General features: G+C 48.8%; 1 protein-coding gene and 1 long non-coding RNA gene across 2 annotated transcripts in view; one reads left to right on the top strand and one right to left on the bottom strand.

Annotated features, from left to right (window-relative positions):
• LTK (leukocyte receptor tyrosine kinase) overlaps positions 1-15028 on the top strand; it is a 99748-nt gene extending 84720 nt beyond the window's left edge. The window contains exons 22-29 of the mRNA XM_055715732.1: positions 2427-2491; positions 4970-5099; positions 7464-7561; positions 10065-10157; positions 10781-10882; positions 12246-12380; positions 12756-12846; positions 13591-15028. Of these exons, the coding sequence (XP_055571707.1) occupies positions 2427-2491; positions 4970-5099; positions 7464-7561; positions 10065-10157; positions 10781-10882; positions 12246-12380; positions 12756-12846; positions 13591-14367 (1491 nt within the window). The 3' untranslated portion in view covers positions 14368-15028. The remainder of the gene's footprint in view (positions 1-2426; positions 2492-4969; positions 5100-7463; positions 7562-10064; positions 10158-10780; positions 10883-12245; positions 12381-12755; positions 12847-13590) is intronic.
• LOC129736464 (uncharacterized) lies at positions 6773-7770 on the bottom strand. Its single transcript, XR_008733106.1, has 3 exons — positions 7536-7770; positions 7125-7258; positions 6773-6855 (listed from the first exon to the last, which is right to left on the bottom strand). It is a non-coding gene; the product is annotated as an uncharacterized LOC129736464 (long non-coding RNA).
• Positions 15029-18854: the final 3826 nt, after the last annotated feature.

Raw genomic sequence — 18854 nt, 5'->3', positions numbered from 1 at the left:
TGGCTTTTCTGCCACAATGATTTATAGATCTGAGCAGCCAAGAAAAAAAGAAACTTAAGGGGAAAAAATAGCAACAAACAGATGTTTTGGGGAGATAGTGGACTAGAAGGAGATTTCTAAATCTTGTGTAAAGAAAAGAATTACTGTTAGTATGAAGCATTTATGTGACAGCAAGCAGCAAACATTTGTAGTAATACTTATATATTATTACTTCTGTGTTTCAGTGGTGTTGAGTGCTTACTCCTAAGTTTTCACATGACATTGCCATATTTAAAAAATTGTGTTGTTTCTCAGTTACGTTTCCTTTATACTGAGAGTAGTGTTTGTCTACCGTATGTGAAACTTTCGGGTAGTCTTTTATTATTGCACAGTGTTAAATATGCTGCTGTGATATCATGCTGTTTCACATTGTTAATGGCAAGAGAAAACAGGCTGGTTTTCTGTGAAATTGCTACTGTTACATCAGGATTTGTCAGTTACTCAACCCTGAAGTTAAGGATGATCATAACCTGCTTTTGTTCTTTTATAAGCTTGTGACTCAGGGAACCAAGTCTATGAACTTCTATGAGTTCAGCCCAAACGTAGCCTTCATTAATATAAAGTTTGGTTGCTGTTTGTCCTGTCCTTCAACACCGTCTTTAAAAAAAAGAAAAAAAAAAAGAAAAGAAAAAAGTGCAGGGGCCATACATTCTGGCATTTTGTTAGGAATGTCCCTGTGCCTCTGAAGGGATGTACACAACAGCCCAGAGCAGACACTGGTGAGCAGTTGCAGCTGCCCAGGCTGCAGGCAGCAGCATGGCAGTGGCGGGCAGAAGCATATGGCCCTGCTGTTCACCTGTGGTAATCGGGGAGGGTGTCACCAGTTCTGAAAGTCTCAGCAACGGTGGGTACTTGTCAGGCCTCTGCTGCTCCCACCTGCTGCTTGTTCACCTGGTTCCCTGCAAAGCAACACCTTGAGCATCCCCAAAAGGCTGCTCCTCTCCCTGGTGGAAATCCACGCTGTGACCATGCTCACATTGCTTTTTGATGGAGCATGCCAGTCCTGATGTGACTTTCCAGAAGAAACAGGTGCAGACAGGGAATAAATTAAAAAATGTGTTTGCAACACACCCCACACATCGTTTGTGGGTATTCCACCCACGCAATAGATCATCTGTGGTGTGCTGGGTGAAGCAATCACTTATTTCTGATAGCAAATTGTGACCCTGCCTTCTGCAGCCGGCACTACTGATGACAGGAATGGGTTCCATGCCAGCCACACCAGCGGGCAGCGACCGTGCCAGCGCTCCGCGTGCAGCTGGGCAGCGGGCGCCAGGCACAGCTGTGCCCAAGGCAGCGCGTAATGCTAAAGCAGTGGGTGCAGCAGCAGGCGGTGCATGGGTGGCAGGTGCTGCCCAGGGCTGCTGCAGGAGAGCCAGCCCTAGGGCCGCTGGCGCCGTGGCTTAGCGCAGCTGGCTGCAAGCATGTGCTGCGATGGGGACATATGGAAAAGGGACATGCGTTAACACCTCTCATTTTAAAGTGCCTAATGCCTTTCTTGATGTGTACCTGAAGCTGTTTTGCTCCAGAACGCTGCGTTTAGTTACATGCACACAAAAGATCTCCGAGCAGGTCACCAGTTCCCTCGGTAACTGTAATCCAGTGGGTCACATGCAGCCTGAGAAACTGGGCACTGCAGAGGAGACCCTCCTCATAGTTCCCTGAAATCATTCACGTTACATGCTCTTTCTTCTCTTTCTCTCTCTCCTTCTTGCTCTCTCTCTCCTTCTTGCTCTCTCTCCCCTCGCTCTCCTGCTCTCCCCTCTCTCTCCTGCTCTCCCCTTCGCGCGCTCTCCCCTTCGCGCGCTCTCCCCTTCGCGCGCTCTCCCCTTCGCGCGCTCTCCCCTTCGCGCGCTCTCCCCTGTTCTCTCCCCTGTTCTCTCCCCTGTTCTCTCCCCTGTTCTCTCCCCTGTTCTCTCCCCTGTTCTCTCCCCTGTTCTCTCTCCTGTTCTCTCTCCTGTTCTCTCTCCTGTTCTCTCTCCTGTTCTCTCTCCTGCTCCCTCTCTCCTGCTCCCTCTCTCCTGCTCCCTCTCTCCTGCTCCCTCTCTCCTGCTCCCTCTCTCCTGCTCCCTCTCTCCTGCTCCCTCTCTCCTGCTCCCTCTCTCCTGCTCCCTCTCTCCTTCGCTCTCTCTCCTTCGCTCTCTCTCCTTCGCTCTCTCTCCTTCGCTCTCTCTCCTTCGCTCTCTCTCCTTCGCTCGCTCGTGCTCCTTCGCTCTCTCCCCCTTGCTCTCTCCCCCTTGCTCTCTCCCCCTTGCTCTCTCCCCCTTGCTCTCTCCCCCTTGCTCTCTCCCCCTTGCTCTCTTTCTCTCTTTCTCTTCCTTTGGTAGTCACCTAAATGCTCTCAATTCTTTGGTGGGATGGTCCTCACTGTCTTTATCTCTCAACAGACCCTGCCAGAAGTCTGCTCTGAGCAAGATGAGATGGATTTCCTGATGGAAGCGCTGATTATCAGGTACAGGTTTTTATTCTGATGGTGGGCAGGGGGAGAAAAAGTAATGCATGTAATAAGAATAATTTATCCACTTGCTTGGATTTGGAAAAGAAATCCAGCCTTATCTTTCATCAGATGGCATTTTAATAGCATATGAGTTACTGGTTTTGGCTACTTTTCATCTCTAACGAGGTAACTGAGGTTCTTTTGTTGCGCATCTCTCGTGGTTTAATGCCAGTAGGCAGCTCAGCCCCACGCAGCAGTGGGACAGGTAAGACAATCAGAAAACCACGAGCTGAGACAAAACCAATGTAACAGGTATAGCAAAAGTTGCATGCACAAGCAAAGCACCACAGAGAATTCATTCACTGCTTCCCATCAGCAGGTGTTTGGCCATCCACCACCTCCAGGAAAGCGAGGTTTCATCGTGCATAACGGTGACTTGGGAAGACAAATGCCAAACTCCGAATGACCCCCTCCTTCCTCCTTCCCCCAGCTTTTATTGCTGAGCACCATGCCGTGTGGTATGGGGTGTCCCTGGGGTCAGTCGGGGTGGGCTGTCCTGGCTGTGCCCCCAGCTGCTCCCTGCGGGGAGGGGTGAGCAGCCTTAATGCTGTGTGAGCCCTGCTCAGCAATGGCTAAAACGTGTTATCCACACTGTTTTCATCACAAATCCAAAACTTAGCAGCATATGAGTTACTGTGAAGAAAATTAACCCAGCCCAAAGCAGTATATCTCAACTTCTGCTGGTTGGTTCTGCTGGTTATGTTCAGAGGAGTAAAAAGGCACATATTTATACAAACACATTCTGCGTTTGAAACATTTTCTTTTTCAGAGAATCCCATTGCCCTTTTACTTAGTATAGATCATGTCCCAAAGCCCTCGCAAAACATTTTCAATGATGAAATGGCAAGCAATAGGAGAGGTAAAGATTAGAGCCCCCTGCGCAGTGACGCAGAGCTCCAGGCTCTGGAGGCCAGCACCAGGGAGGGCAGTACGCACAGGCTGTGTGCTGGGGGGAAGCTTTCAGCCTTGGAGCCCAGGGCTTTAACTACATTATCTCTTGCAAATAACAGTGAGAGGTTTTGTAAGAGCAGGTTTGGCAGCTGAAGAAGGAGAAGGTGTGGAAAGCTTTTCCCATTGTGGCTTTCAGTTAGTAGCTAAGTGTGTGTGCAGCCTTTCTGCTTTTCCGATCGGCAGAACTGTTTGCCATAGGTAAGCGCTTTTTGCAGTGAAGGTCCCTTTCTTTGCACAAAAATAATTGAGTGAGATGCTTGGAAATCTCTGTAGGGATAAGGCGGTGAATGTGGCTCGCAGAGGTGGGGCACAGCCCTTCTGTGGCTGCTTCTCTTAGATGTGTTCTGGCTTTTGATGTCTTTGCAAGCTTGACAGAACCTTTGTAAGGTCTCATCTATGCAACCTTCCGACAGTGAACGATGAGATCTATAAAACCTGCCTGGAAAAGATAACAGGCAGCCATTCCTATTGTTATAAGCTTCTAGTCTTGGAATTTACTTCATTAATCCAAATCCAGAACCTTAAAACAATAGTATAGTCAAGGATGACTTTCAAATAGTAGTATAGTGAAGGTTAATAGTAAGTGATCAGAATTTATGCATTTTTAATTTGTGCAACAAAGAAATTCCTCTTCTCATTGTCTGGCCGAGCTCATGTGTAGATGCTGTTTTTCTGCTATTAAGGCATGAATCTCATGACAGTGTCACTTCCTAAAGTCTTCGAGACCTTTGGCAGCTGAGCAGGAGGTAACACTGATGTATAGGATTTTAGAGCAATTTCAATCGATTGCAGAGTGCTTTGATTCACTTAGTAGCACGTGATTCTCTTCCCCAGCTTCCTTTCCATTTTTAGTTCCTGTGTTATCCAGGTAATCATTATCCAAGGGAAGATGCTGCTTCCTAATGACCGAGTCTTACTGAGCTTCTTGACAATCTCAGCGTCCTTTTGTAAGAGGCAGAAAGCCATCACGTAAGCAGCTGGTGCAGTAGGTATTAGCTGAGTCCCTCTTTGGCAGAGTACATACTGAACTGAGTCCACCAAACTAGACAGATGTATACTTAAAATAACCAATGCTGAATTAAAATCCCCATCGGTCAGGGTTCTGTTTCACAAACACCAATAATATTTGTGTATTTGAGGTGCTAAGCTTCCTTTTCCCTCTCATGTCACCCCCATCTTTCAGTCAGTGTGTCCCTTAGATTCCCCCTTCACAGGCAGAAGGCTCTGCTCTACTGTCAGCTTTTCACATCTGTTGAAAGCTTTTCAGAGGCAAAGCCAGGCAGCATAGCCATGGTCATGGGCTGGCATAGTCCGGGGGGCATTTCGATATGGCTGGAGTAGGAATTTGCCTGGTAGCATGCTCTGCCTCAGGATTTGCTCCGATCCAGGTTGTCAGAGCTCCAGGCACAGTGAGCGTGATGGCTGTTGGCCAGGTCCTGACGCTGTCTTTCTCTCCCCTGGTGCTGTGATCCTGGATTCCAGCAAGTTCAATCACCAAAACATCGTGCAGTGCGTCGGGGTTAGCCTCCAGACGCTGCCTCGCTTCATTCTGCTTGAGCTCATGGCTGGAGGAGATATGAAGAGCTTTCTTCGGCAGAATCGACCCAGAGTGGTGAGAGAACTTCCCTGCTAGACTTGTGGTTGATTTTACTATGCCTGCTTTTTATGATTTTTATGAATTGGATAAAGGCCCTGAAGCCAAGCAGGGCTGTGTATGTGTCCCAGCCCCTACAAACTTCAGGATACATACATCTATCCACTGGACGTAAGCAGATGGTCAGTGAGAGAAAATGAAAGCAGCGCCAGAAACATAATAGCAGTCTATTAGTAACTGAGGAGGAAAGAGGAAAATCCTGTCCTGCCGTTCTAGAGTTCTCTGCCAACTAGACTACAAATTACGGGGCTTGCTTTCCTCAATGTCTGCCTTGTTTTCTGTGCGCCATGATGGTGCGCAAGGAGCTGAAGTTCCGACACTGATAGGCAGTAACAGGAATTGGTAGCACGAGGTCCCCAGCAGGTGTGCATCAGCACCATATGGAGATGCATAAAAACCAGCTGAAGAGCTGAGCCTGCACACAGTAGCACTGTGACAGGGATTTAAATCAATGCAAATGAAATTATCAGGTCAAATATTTTTGTTTAAGAAAACACCACTTTTACGAAAGCTGTTGTGAGGGTTTTTGCAAATTATCTCTGATTTCTAATACAATATTAATGCCAACCAAGTATGATGAATATTTGGAATTAATTAGTTTCGGTGTTCCTATAATTAATAGCTGCTTCCAGGTATGTGTTCTTCTGAACAGTGTGATCCTGGGCACCTCTGTTAAATAAGTATATATCTCTTGAGTGGAGGCTTCCAAAAATAAAAAAAAAAAAAAAAAAATAAGAGTTAGGCCTGATGCTGTTACTCCCTGCTGTACTGAGGTGCCTGTGCTGGCTGCCGGCAGGGCCAGGGGTGGCTGGCTGGTGCCTCATGCACTCCTACACCGCATGCTGCAGTTGCATAGCTGCTTCTCCACACACATGTGCACCCCAAATAGTTATGACCATACAGCTTCACATGCACATGCTCCTGTGCTGGTAGTAACATGTTGAAAGGTCGAGCTTAACCTCTTCCTCATACAGGAGTAAATATACTAATTAAACGCGCTTACAGCACCCAGATGGAGGAGTTTTGGCATTTGTAGTGAAATTGGTACAATTTCTGTGAGCAGATAAAGCCTGTGGGCAGCAGAGAATAATAAATAAATAAATACTCTTATCTGAATATTATGTATAGTTGTAATATAAAGAACTGTTTTTTTAAATATGATGTGAAACCAAACCTGCCGCTATGTTAGCCGGTGTGCTCGTGGATAGCAAATACAATAGTCCAGGTCCCCTTAGCACTGAAAAACCTGCTCCCCAATGCACCTTTTCTGAACACAGAAGTGGCCCCAGCATTAACGGGTTTCACCGCAAGTGTCCCTGGCTGCAGGGAAAGGGCACGTCCACCCACCTCTTCCGACAGAGGCATCCCAGAGCAGGGAGGTCTGGACGCCTGGGGTTCGATTTCCCCTCCTTGCTCCTCATTTCCTCTCCAGAAATGCCTGCTTATGGCTGTCAAAGTTCTCCCGGGCAGATATCCAAGCGCTTTGTATAATAATTTGCCTGGCCAGTAAAAATAGTGCTCAGTGGCTGTAGTGTATGTTACATGGTTTGAGCATGAGAAATTACAGTAATAACAGCATCCAGAAACAAAAGCAGCCTTATAAAGAACAATTTATTTGATATCTCTTGGGCTTTTGATCAGCAGTGTAGTAATTCCTCCCCATCCTTGCTGAGAGCAGTACAGAAGTTCCTGGAGAAACACCAGGGAAATTTCCCTGTGGGGAAGTAAACATGGGATGTATGATAAACAGGGCTTATGGGATGAAGATAAGCAGGGCTGCTGGAGAGGGGCTGCTTCGCTGCGCTTAGTGAGGGGAGCGGGTAAGGAGGGGCTGGTGCCGTCCCGCAGCCCCGCGGCTCAGCATCCCGCCTGCCGTGCTCCGAGGGCTCTGCCCTTCCCCACAGCGGGTGGGGGACGCTGCCCACCCGCATCCCGCGCTCCCCCCGAGGTTCATGTGCTAATTGCTGTAGAAAACTTACTAACTCTTTAGCGGTGTGTGGGATGCTCTCTCCCCCCCACCTGCGAAGGCCGCTTGGCTTCCGATGTCCCGCAGCCGGGCCCAGCGGGGCTGATCCCCGCACCGGGGCTGCTCGGGCCAGGCCCTGCGTCCCTGGGCGCTGCTCGGGGAGGGGAAGGGAAACCTCAGCGTCGCTTGGCTTAAACAGGAGTTTTCTTTTCGCTTTGGTCTGCTTATGTTCCTCCCTGCTCCCGCCTGGCCCCGCGGGTACGCCTCTGCCTTATCGCCCTGCCCGCTGCGGTGTCCCCGCCTGGCCCGTGTCCTGCTCCGCTCTTCCTCCCTCGCCGGCCCGCCGCCTCCCCCAGAACCAGCCGTCCACGCTGGCCATGCAGGACCTGCTGAACATCGCCAGGGACATCGCCTGCGGCTGCAGATACCTGGAGGAGAATCATTTCATCCACAGGTGAGGAGAACGGCCCCTTCCGGTGTGGCCCGAGGGCGACGGGCTCACGGGTTACACAGAGCACGGCGTTTCCCCTGCCAGCACGGGCTCGGGCTCGGCTGTCCGGGCTGGTCCCACTGGTCTCACTGGTTTGCGGTGGAGTCAGGCCGTGCTCTGCCCTTCGGGCTGCGGGGGGCGAGGAGAGCCCCGTCCTCCCTCCCCGGGGCGGGCTGCGGGGCGGGCGGGTGTGCGGGTGGGTCTGCGCCACCAGGGGGCGGTGTCGCCCGTGGGAGCCGCTGAGGCGCGGCGGCCGCTGCGCCCCCCGCCCGGCCCTGCCCTACCGCCCCCCGCCCGGCCAGCACGGGGGAGAGGGGGCTGGTCGCGCCCCTTTCTCCTCGTTCGCAGAGCAAAAAAAATGTTGAGGTGGCAGGCGTCAAATATAATAAATAATAAATTTATTTTATAAGAAACTTATTATATGTAAATTTATTTTATAAATAATCAAATAAGGCGAGTGTTATCGAAGATGTAAGGGTTATTGTATCTATGTATCTATACAACGTGTGTATATTTGGGACTGTTGCCTTTTAAAGTTCCCTGTCAGATACTGGGCTCCTTTGCTTCTGGTGAAGAACTGCTTCGGCTCGCCATGTCCCAGGCACCACGTACGCCCGGCTGCTGGGTGGTACTGGCCGGCTGCTGGGTGATGCTGGCCGGTGTGGGCTCAGCCCTGCTGTGCGGAGCCGGGGGCGGCCGGCGCGGGAGGGTGGCATGAGCAGCTGGGAGCTGTGTGGGGGGCGCCTGGCTTCGCCCCACACGGGCTACCTGTGGGGAGCAGAGGGGCAGAGCTGGGCACGAGGGACAGGGACTGGGGAGACTGCGGGGAACGAGTGCCAAGCAGCAATGGGAGCAAAAAGCCATGACGTGGGGGTACGGAATATGTTATGGCCTCATGGTTAGAGCATCTGAGGAAGTTTTCAGCCTCCTTCATCCTGGAACAACATATCAGTTCCTCTGAAGAAAGGGTTAAACTTTTCTGCCCTTAAAAAGGAGGAACAGTAAAAGCATGTCACAAGTTTTGACTCTTGGATCTTTTAAGTACCTGAGAGGATCCGTATTCTAATTGGAAACTTTAAAGTTAATCACTACAGCATTACCTGTTAACAACCCTTACTGTAATAGCAATGTCCTTCACCAACCTCTGCCCACCTGATCTGCTGAGTTTATGACCGGCACAGATTTTGATTGCTGCCAGAAGTCCAATAGAAACGGCACAGACTTTTTCTCCACAGGTGTTTTATAAAACCAATTTTCCTTCCTCCTGTCAGGTAGATGTTCCCTGGTTTTCTTATCGTAGGTCACTGAGCCCAGCAGCCATCACATACAGCTTGTAACGCTGGTCCCAAGGGGACAGGTCAGCTGTCACTGCCCAGGGTTGATCTCCATTTCAGGAAAGAGATGGAAGAAACGTGCTTGAGTCTTTTAACAGCAGCATAGCTTTTTTATAAAAGGCTCTGGGTCAGTTTTTGCACTGTTGGATCTATGGTATAGGCAACCTGGGAAGGGACTCATTTTGTTTCAGCCTCAGTTCAGGAAAAGAGTGCAGGAGAACCGTGCTCAGGCTCCTGCGCCTTAGTGCTGCTCGGAGCGGGTCGGGAAGGGGAGGTTCTTGCTGCGGACAGCAAGTACCCTGGGGGAAAAGTGGTCTAGTGGGGCTGTGGAGATGTCACCAAGGGCAGGTCTTGTCTAGGAGTCACAGCTGCTGATGGAAGAGAAAGCTGAGCTTGGCTTGCAGATCTGGAGGGATTTTTCAGGGCTGGCAGTGGGAAGAAACATGAGTTGTTCAAGGAGCTCCTTTTTCTTGGCAGCGAACAGGACACCCCCCCACCAGTGCTATGATTTTTAATGAATTTCTTTTCAGAATGCGTATTCAAGGTGAACACAAATCCTTCAGTCTTGGCCACATAGTCATTGCTGCCACTCGTCACAGGCTACACCTGCCCCAGCAGCTGGCTGCTCCCATGTGTAGTTTTGCTTGGCTCCACCGCAGGTAGCAGGAGCAGCAAAGCAACACTTTACCAGATCTGGGTCTACACGGACTTCCCAAGCAGCTTACCAAGATTACCCAACAGCATCACATCTGTAACTGATGGAGACACTGCTGCAATGCTGCTCTTCTAAAAAAAATTACAGCAAGAAAGAAATCTGTCATAATGTGGTTGAAACAAAAGAGGTTGGGTCTGTCCCTGGTCCAACACTGACCCTGTTTTCTGCCTTAGTGAAAGGAGACCGGAGCGGCCAATGTTTGGAAAACACTGGGTAGAAAATGTAATGGAAATGCAGTTTAAGAATTTTGGTTAATGAAGATGATAATGTAGCTAGCTGGCTTTATTTCTTATTTTTAATAAACTTTTCTCATTTGTGTAAAGGTGACTTGGCTAAGGTTTGCAGGACTGTATCTAATCTTTCTTTATTCCTTTAGCTATTTAAGAGTTTAGAATTAGATTTTATTTTTTTTTTAAAGAGATATAGCTGCAAGGAATTGCCTTTTGACCTGCACTGGAGCAGGACGAATAGCCAAGATCGGTGACTTTGGGATGGCGAGGGATATTTACAGGTAAGTGAAAGGCCATTTCAGTCCTGTGAGTAACTCAGTAATCTGTGTCATTTTGACTGGTGTGAACTGCCTCATGGTGTCTGAAGCAGTGGAACATCCGTCATGTGTCTGGATTTGATTACCGGTTAACTAATTGGAGTGAACAGGCTGTACACTAACACATCTGTGCCCACTAGCCGATATGCTTCAGCTGTGTTTATTCCAGACTGGGCCCCAGGGAACGCTGCAATCGCATGTGGACACTAAACCAAGCATAGGCAAATTTATTAGCTAGTTGATTATAAATAATCTCAAATTAAAGAAAAAATAAAACAAAACCAAACCCCAACCATAATTCTCAGTTTATGATGTCAAGAAAACTTGCTGCACCAGCACAGTGTGCGAAGCACCGGCAAATTGGATGTCTTCAGCTGTGCACCTACAGCACCCTGGGTTCCCACCCCAGCTGCCGCGGTAGGAGGTACTGCGGCGGTGCGCTCTTTGTGGGGATGGCTTCTCGGTTTTCCCTCTCGGCCCCCATTGCTGCATGCAATCCCCAGCTGCTGTTGCTGTGGTGAGAACAGCTTTTATATATCTGAGCCCTTTCCAACGTGTGACATTCTCCGCGCGTTTTCTCTTCCCAGAGCGAGTTATTACCGCAAGGGAGGCAGAGCCATGCTTCCTGTCAAGTGGATGCCACCAGAAGCTTTTCTAGAGGGCATTTTCACCTCCAAGACCGACACCTGGTAACAAATGTCTTTTAATCACTTCTGCTACTCAGTGATAAGGGTAAGAAATGTACTGCTTGAGAATAAAAAAGTCTGTTCGGCAGGAACCTTAAAAAAAGGTCAGAATTTCACAGAATATTAGAAGTCTTCCCTTCTCAACAGAAGTACAGCTAAAGGATTCTGAATGAATTAAAAAATCTAATGTAAAAGGAGGTAATAAAAGTTCACTATACATAAATGTAGAGTATCATGTTTAGATTCCCAAGAAGTCTCAGTTAAAAATCAAAATGCCATCAGACATTTCCCTCAACCCTCAGGATCTGCCACTCAGTTTCTATCGGTGACACAGCCTGCTTATCTGTCTTGTAAATGACTCTCTATGTACCACCTAGGATTACTCTTTCGTATAATTTCTTTTTGTTCTGTATAAAATGACAGCAGATTTAATCAAAGTCCTTGCTGGTTGCTGAGGAAACAATATTTATATATCGGTTCCTCATATAACTTGATCCTTCTTTGAAATCAGCACCCCCAGCAGCAGCACGTGCAGGCATGGGGGGTGGAATCTTTCCCTCTCCCCGTCCCGCAGGGTCTCCGCAGGGTGTGCTGAGCCGTTCCCTCAGCACCACGCTGACCCAGCTTCCTGAAGCTCTTGGTGGTGCTGCAAGAGAAGGGCTTGCTTGTTGGCATCCCACTGTCAGCAGCCGGTACTAAATGTTGTGAAGTGCTACAGTTGCCGTAATAGGCTATTGTAAGTGAAAAGTACTGGAAATTTCTTCCACCTTTGCAGCAAATGGTGACTGTTACAATTCTGACCCTGCTGAAGCCTTGTCAGAACTCTCTGGACTGCCCTGGGTCTGTCACATGTAACTTCCAGTTGCACTGCCGCACTGACCCACAGATGTCAAGAAGGAGAGCAAGGTACCAGGACAAAAAATAAGTGCTGCTGCCTTTCGGTTTCACTGGCTGGCTCTTACTTGGTTTTGTTCTTGAACATCCTATTCCCAAACGTTGACTCAAGCCTCTCGAGCCTTCCCAGGCCAGGTGGGAATCGCCATGCCAGACCCAACAGTCAGCCCATCCGTAGGGTAGGGTGCTCCGACGATGCCTGCTCTGACATAACAAATGCAGCAGAAGGAACATTTTCAGTTATTCACGTATTTTGAAACCTCTGCAAAGCTAGTTTTGGAGCTTGAGCAAAGGTTTTGATTGATTATTTTTTTGTATCAAAGTTGACTCATAATCATGCTAATTGTACATTACTGTGGTTGGCCTACAGCTTCGGAAGGTTGGCGCTGTGGTGTTACCTACGTGGCTTCATGCCGGGTTTGTGGAGCACAAAGCAAACCTAACTGGTATTGTTGGCTGCTCCCTGACACAGGTCCTTTGGTGTGCTGCTTTGGGAGATTTTCTCTCTAGGCTACATGCCCTACCCCTGCAAAACCAATCAGGAAGTGCTGGAATTTGTCACCAGTGGAGGAAGAATGGATCCACCAAGAAACTGTCCGGGACCAGTGTAAGTACTTCCTTACTCCCACAGCCCAAGGGATAGTGGGTGGCAAACAGGTTAGACAGAGGCAACTAGACGCCCTTAGCCAGGGAATGGTATTGCCCCAGGGTTGGGGGGGTAGTTTGGAATGTCTCTTGAGCCACTGCCTCCCGTACAGAGCCTAGAGCACTCTGGGATTTGCTGGAAGTAGTGGTCCCCTAATGGCTTGGGATCCAAGGATGCAGAAATGACATGGCCAGTTTTGGGCCCCTCCATTGGGCCCCGCACCAGGTGCAGTTCCTCTGGACCCATGGTCACTTCATACTGGAACACATTTGGCATAATTACCTTTCTTGATCAATACTTTTTTTTTTTTTTTTTTTTTTCTCTTCTTATGTTAAGATACCGGATCATGACACAGTGCTGGCAGCACAGCCCAGAGTATCGGCCAAACTTCTCCACCATCCTGGAAAGAATCAAGTATTGCACACAGGTACTGTTCTTTGGTTATCCAGGTGAATGGTAATCCATGGACTGCCAGCTGTCCAAGAGCAACTAGATTTAGTGCCCAAAACAAGTGAAGAGTCCTGCCGGGCTGAGTGGATTCCTTTCCCATTTGTGGTGGTGCTGCTGGCTCAGCTGCTCTTTTAATTTGGGTTTTCTGGTATCTGCCTTCACTCTCCCATCTTCAGCCCAACAGAAATGAGATTATACTGCTTCTGAGTAGGTGGATGCTTTCAGCTCTCAGCTTGTTCAGTAGCAAAATGTCCTCAATTTTGTGATGGAAAGGTGTTAAGAATCTCTTTTAGGGTCCATATTCTGACCTTGCCTAATGCTGCTCAGAAGCCATAGCTGAACTGGTGTGGAGTGGAGGGAGGGGATGAGCTGGCACGGTGAGTTCATCATCTGGGAGCATTTCACAGCTACAGAGCTGGATTCAACCTCCCAAGGGAGGAATTATAGACTGGTGACCCCAGCTTAGCTGCTGATTTCAGTGAAGCACAGCCCCTGCCCAAAAGGAGCATGTAAATGAGAGAGCATCTCTGCGAGCCCTGTGAGCGTGTGATACCCAGGGGGCACAGAGCATCTTGCGTGGCATGCAGGAATACTGCCCAAACCTGATGGCAGCCTCTGCCAAAAGCTTTTTCACTCTCATCGCTATTTCTCTTAAAACGCAGCGGTGACAGTCACCCCGGGGGTGCTTGGGGTGTAACAGATTCTGGTCTCTCTTTTTCAGGACCCTGATGTGATCAACACTGAGCTGCCCGTGGAGTGTGGCCCGGCGCCAGAGGATGAAGGGAGTATGGTCGTGCGCCCCAACATTTCCAGTGGGGTGGTGCCTCTGTTGGTAAGCCCTTCTCTCACTCCTCAGACCACGCCTGAAGCGCTGGGCTCCCAGCATGCCGGACACAAACTTGTCCAGTGTCCCCAGGAGCTCCTGGTGGAGACCCTGAGCAGCCGGGCTGCCCGAGGGCCCAGCCTGCCATGCCTCAGTGATTTCAGCAGCGGGTCCTGCTTCCAGCAGACCTCAAACCAGAAGGTGGAGCTCAGCAATCCACCCACTCACAGACTTAAAAACAAAACAAAAAATCTTTGGAACCCAACCTATGGATCGTGGGTGCTAGACAACATCTGTCACTTCAGCCCCAACTCCAATCTCAAAGCAGCTCCAGAGCGGGAAGATTCGGGTTTTGATGGGAATTGCAGTTCTTCTCCTAGCTCTCGGGCATCTCCAGCGTCTCCAAGTCGAAGCAACTGCCCTCACCTGGGTATCAGTGGGATTGAACTGGTGAAACTCCAGGCGTTCCCCTGCGGCAATGTAAATTATGCTTACGACGACCTGTGCTGCAGCAGTGACCACCAGCCTTCAGCTCTGGCAGAGGCCGGAGCAGCTGTGCTAAGGAGCTCCAGTCTGCACAGGGAGGAAAAGCCTTTTTATAAAGCAGAGAAAACAGTGAGAGAGAGGGACTCTGGTCTGTCTTTGTCAGATGACCTGAGTGTTACGCCAGTATAACAGAAACGGTTCTTCCAAAGCTGAGGGAATGTCTGGAAGGACTGCTTCCTATTTCACTTACTTCCTCCCTTCAGGTTCCTTGAGATGGGTGATGTTTCAACATCAGCAACGTTCTGCTTCCTCCTTCTACCTGCCAGACCCCCAGATCGTTAAAGACAGTTGCATTTCTATCTCTGTCCATCGAATGTGTTCCACTGAACCAGCTTCGAGGTGGAGAACAGTGGCACCGCTGCTCTGATTCAGCATATGACACTAATGAGTGGACTCCTCCTCAGTCTGCTCAAGTGAAGAGAAACGGACCTACCCTCCGACCGCAGCATTTGGATGGAAATAATGACCAACACAGGTTGTGCTTCCTTCTGACCCTAGAAACCAAACCCACGTGCTGTGCCAGCAGCAACCACCCTGCAAAGGCTGCTGCGTTCCTGAGAGCTTTTTACAGTTCTGATGACTTCCTGATGATGCTTGTGCACTGTAAGGGAAGTAACTAAATAGCAGCCACTTTTGCATCTGTTTTATGAGCAGACCCTGCAGACAAAGATGAAAATGAAGGTACTGTTTCCATTTTGAGCAGTAGGAGGGATGAAAAAAAATCCAGACTCCTCTGAGCATGTGCTTTGAAAACAGGCAATGAAGAGGAAAACATATTTACTATTAAAAAGACCAAAACACCTTGGTGGAGCTAATAGTATCCCTTTGAATAGTGAAGGAAGTGTGCTCCCTGCCTCATGGTGTCTTTTTCCTCCCAGCTCCTGGCATGGAAGGGACAGGTGATTTTTCGAGAAAGGGTGAGCTGCATGGCGTGATGAGAAACTGACTGTCTCTCTCTTTAATGGGCTTTACTTGGGATGAACTTCATTTTTGTAAGTACTTCAACATCCAGCAGTACTTTCCTGTGCGATGTTGGTAAGCATTTAAGCTGAGGTTCTCTGGTAACTGTTGAGCATTTGGTGCGCTGGAGCTCTTGGCTTTAGCACCTGCTCCTCTGCGCTAGAAACCAGGTAATGGAGGGGAGGGCAGAGGGATGGGCAGCCTGGTACGGCACGGAGCCCTTTACACAGGGAGGCAGAACGGCTCAGCCATTTGAGAAGGCTGAAATCGTGACTTGCCTCCACACACCCGAGCAGGTCGGCATTTCTTCTCACCTTGCAAGCGTACAGACCTGCTGGTAGTTGTCATGTCTTTGGAAGGCAGCTCGTTTCTAAGACTTTGTTCTGTTGCTTAAGGTCTAAACTGATGTTTACTGGTTAAAGCCTGAAAAATAGGAAACTGAAAAATTAAATTGGATATTTATTTGGATAAATCCAAATAATTTGGATTAAGCCTGAACGGCCTCAGAGACATTCTGTCCTTGTCCCACTCCTGAATGTTGCCCTGCCAGCCTATAGTGGCAAACAGACATGTAACAGGCTATGGCAGGGTGCTGGCAGGCTGCCTGAGGGGAGAGTCCCTGCTGATCACCCGTACGGCCAGTCGGAGTGTGGGCTGGCAGGAGGGTTTGCTCCGACCACGCAGGCTCCCTGTCCCCAGCGTCGCTCGGGGATGGACATGGCTGCGATGCAGTGAGGGAAGTACAGAGTGAAGGCTCCGAACCCATCTCGAGTGACATACGTCCTCGGTGCGGGTTTGCACCTGGTGGTCTGTTGCACGCTTCCAACAGTTTTAGGGCTTTGGCTCTAGAGTGAATAGTTTTATATACCATCATGTCCAGACCCAAGTGGTGACAATGGCCACCCCTCAGTAATGACCCGTATGGTATGGAAATAATTCCAAATCCAATGACAGATGCTCAGGACAGGGGGGTCCCTCTGTGCATGGGCAAATTCCAGGAGCGGTGCAGGGGCTGAAGGGCTTAGTGGCCAAGGGAGATGGTTGCCTTTCCCTCACGCCCTTCTTTCCATTTCACCTTCACTTTAGCTCTCTGGCTTCTCTCATATTTAGCTCAATGTCTGTCCTATCTTATGTCCAGGAGCTGCTACAGCTCAGCTCAGCTGGATGAGGCAGGAAAGCCCAGTTAGCAGGAAATTTCCTCATTCTTTCCTCTAACAGTTTTGGTCATGTTTCAGGCTGGCCACCTCTGGAACATGCTAGTCAGTAAATACATCTACTCTTAGCCATCTAGAATAACATCAGTTTATCAACAACATCCTTACCTCTCCGATTATGTTAGCCCTACGGTTTATGCACGAGTAGGTTTTGCTTCAAAGGTGAGCTTCAAACCCTCCAACAGCTGGGACCGGGCAGCAGCAGCTCAGCCCCCTCCTCCCTGCACGCGGGGCAAGGCCAAGCAGAATGCAGCGCTCCCAGTTCAGCTGCAGCGGGCAGGCGCCGGACCCCTTTCCAGGCTGTCCCGAGCACAGCGCTGGGCTCACGGCCACGCTTTCGCATGTGACTCTGCTTTCAGTTCTCCTTAGCCACCGGCACGGGTGGGAAATGGGTGGTAAGAGAGAGGGGTGAGTACTGACTTGTTCCGAAGCCGTGGAACCTCACACCACCTTCCCTTCCTGCAGACTTCTTAGATTCAGTAGCAGGCGCAAGAGTTCTGTCCTTCTCGTGGAAATGCCTGTACCTCCCCTAAGATTCCAGCGGGAAGCAGGCAGGATCCCTGCTGTACATACGGCTACCCAGCTTCAGCTGCTGCTGTTTTCCCCGTACACAGCACCTGCCTCAGCATAATTCACAAACCTAGAAAGGCCACTCATGATAAAACTAGGTAAGCCATTGAAAAGCGACGGGAGAGCACAGTTCTATTGCCAACGCCACAGGCAGCCTGGGCTGCAGCTATGCCTTCGTGTTATAAACAAAATGCCAGTTCTTCAGTCCAGCACTTTGGACAAATACCTGGTTTTACGGCATAGCTGCGTCAAGGTACGTATTTACAGGAAGAATATAGACAAAGCTGCACTGAGCCAGAATGAAACTCCATCCTCCCCCTGTCTAACCCCTAAGGGTGACCAACAGTGGGGTGTTGAAGGGCAGCTGTAGGAGTAGTGATTATTTATTTGCTAGAGCTACTTCACTGGTTTACAACAGCACATAGCTCAGGGATGTACTGAGCCAGATGCAGTGTCTTGTAACAAGACAGAACATGGAGCTGCACATATACCAAAGGGGCACTAAAAGAAAGAGACAGGAATTTTAAAAGAATCTGCATTAGCAACCTAAGTTTTATATAAGGTCTTAACTCCCTCAAATGGAACTAAAGGTAAACCGTCTTCTGTCAGCACAGTTGCCGTGAATCTTTGAGCTGCAAGTTTTTCTGTGTACATCTGATGTCTTAGCTGCTTTTCAAAAACCCACACGAATAATGAATTTTAAAATAATATCCTGGAGCTAATGTAATAAAATGCTAATGTATCTCCTGTTGTGATGCTGAAATGCTACATGCTGTCCAAGCTATATTATCTAAAAAGAAAAATAACAATCGCAATGACATGTACTACCACCATCAGTCCTACAATGCTGAGACTGAAACTTACTGTTCAGACAACCACAGGTTTCACAGTGCTCAGTTGCTACCATTTAAAAATATAACTGGCTTTAAACTGTTTTTAGGGAGATGCTTTTAGTGCATAATCAATAAGTTGAACCCACAGAGTCAAAATCAGATTACTTTGGCAACTGAAAGGCAAAACCCGATTTTGTTTCCTAGACGAATGACATGAGCTGGAGATCTGGGATTAATTCAGTTCTGTAATCCACATGAAAAATCTTCCAGTGCTTCCCTACTGGAGAATCAGCCATTTATGGGATTATTATTAATTGCCCTTCCTGACTGGTGTCTTGTCTTTTCACACATGACCAACTTGGTTTTAGATTTGTGTGTATATAGTTGGGTCTTTTTTTCTTCTGGGCTCAGCATTGGCACTATATGTCGCTTCATACAACCTCATACCTACATCTTAAAGAGGGGGCTGAGTAACAAAAGATGAAATAATGCAAATTTCCATTTGGCTTTCTCTGCTTTCTTTTCACATTTCTTGATATTCTTGCTTCTGATTTCTTAGTCATTTTTTCTCTCCTCAACTGAAGTGTTTTATATCTTTACCTTCCCTTTAAAGAAAGAGAATTTTTAACGGCTCAGATTTAAGGTGTCCCCCTCATACCAACCCTTTTCCTGAGGTAAGTTCTCCACTGATTTGCCAGCAGGCAGGTGTGCACTAAGAAAGCTTCACAAGTCTAATGCAATGGAGGTAACTGACTCCACTTCCAATGCCTCCCCCTACTTACCCAAAAGAGAAGACGCTGCTCCTGGGAGTATTTGCACCCCACAGCCGTGCCAGCCAGGAACCACACTTCCTCAGACCCCCAGCCGCAGGGCTTGGCGAGGCAGCTTCTCCTGCAGGCACGGCTGTGCTCTCTCCTCCTGGCCGCCTGCCCTTTCCAACCCAAGGCAGAGAGCTTAGGCATAACATCACCGACATCTTCCCGTCTCGCCACACCACTTTTTAACTGAATTGGTTTTGATTTGGCATTACCCTGGACGA

Source organism: Falco cherrug, chromosome 7 (assembly GCF_023634085.1).
Source record: "Falco cherrug isolate bFalChe1 chromosome 7, bFalChe1.pri, whole genome shotgun sequence".
NCBI classification, from domain to species: Eukaryota; Metazoa; Chordata; class Aves; order Falconiformes; family Falconidae; genus Falco; species Falco cherrug.
The sequence above is the reverse complement of the archived record's forward strand: the minus strand, read 5'-3'. Positions and strand labels throughout refer to the sequence as shown.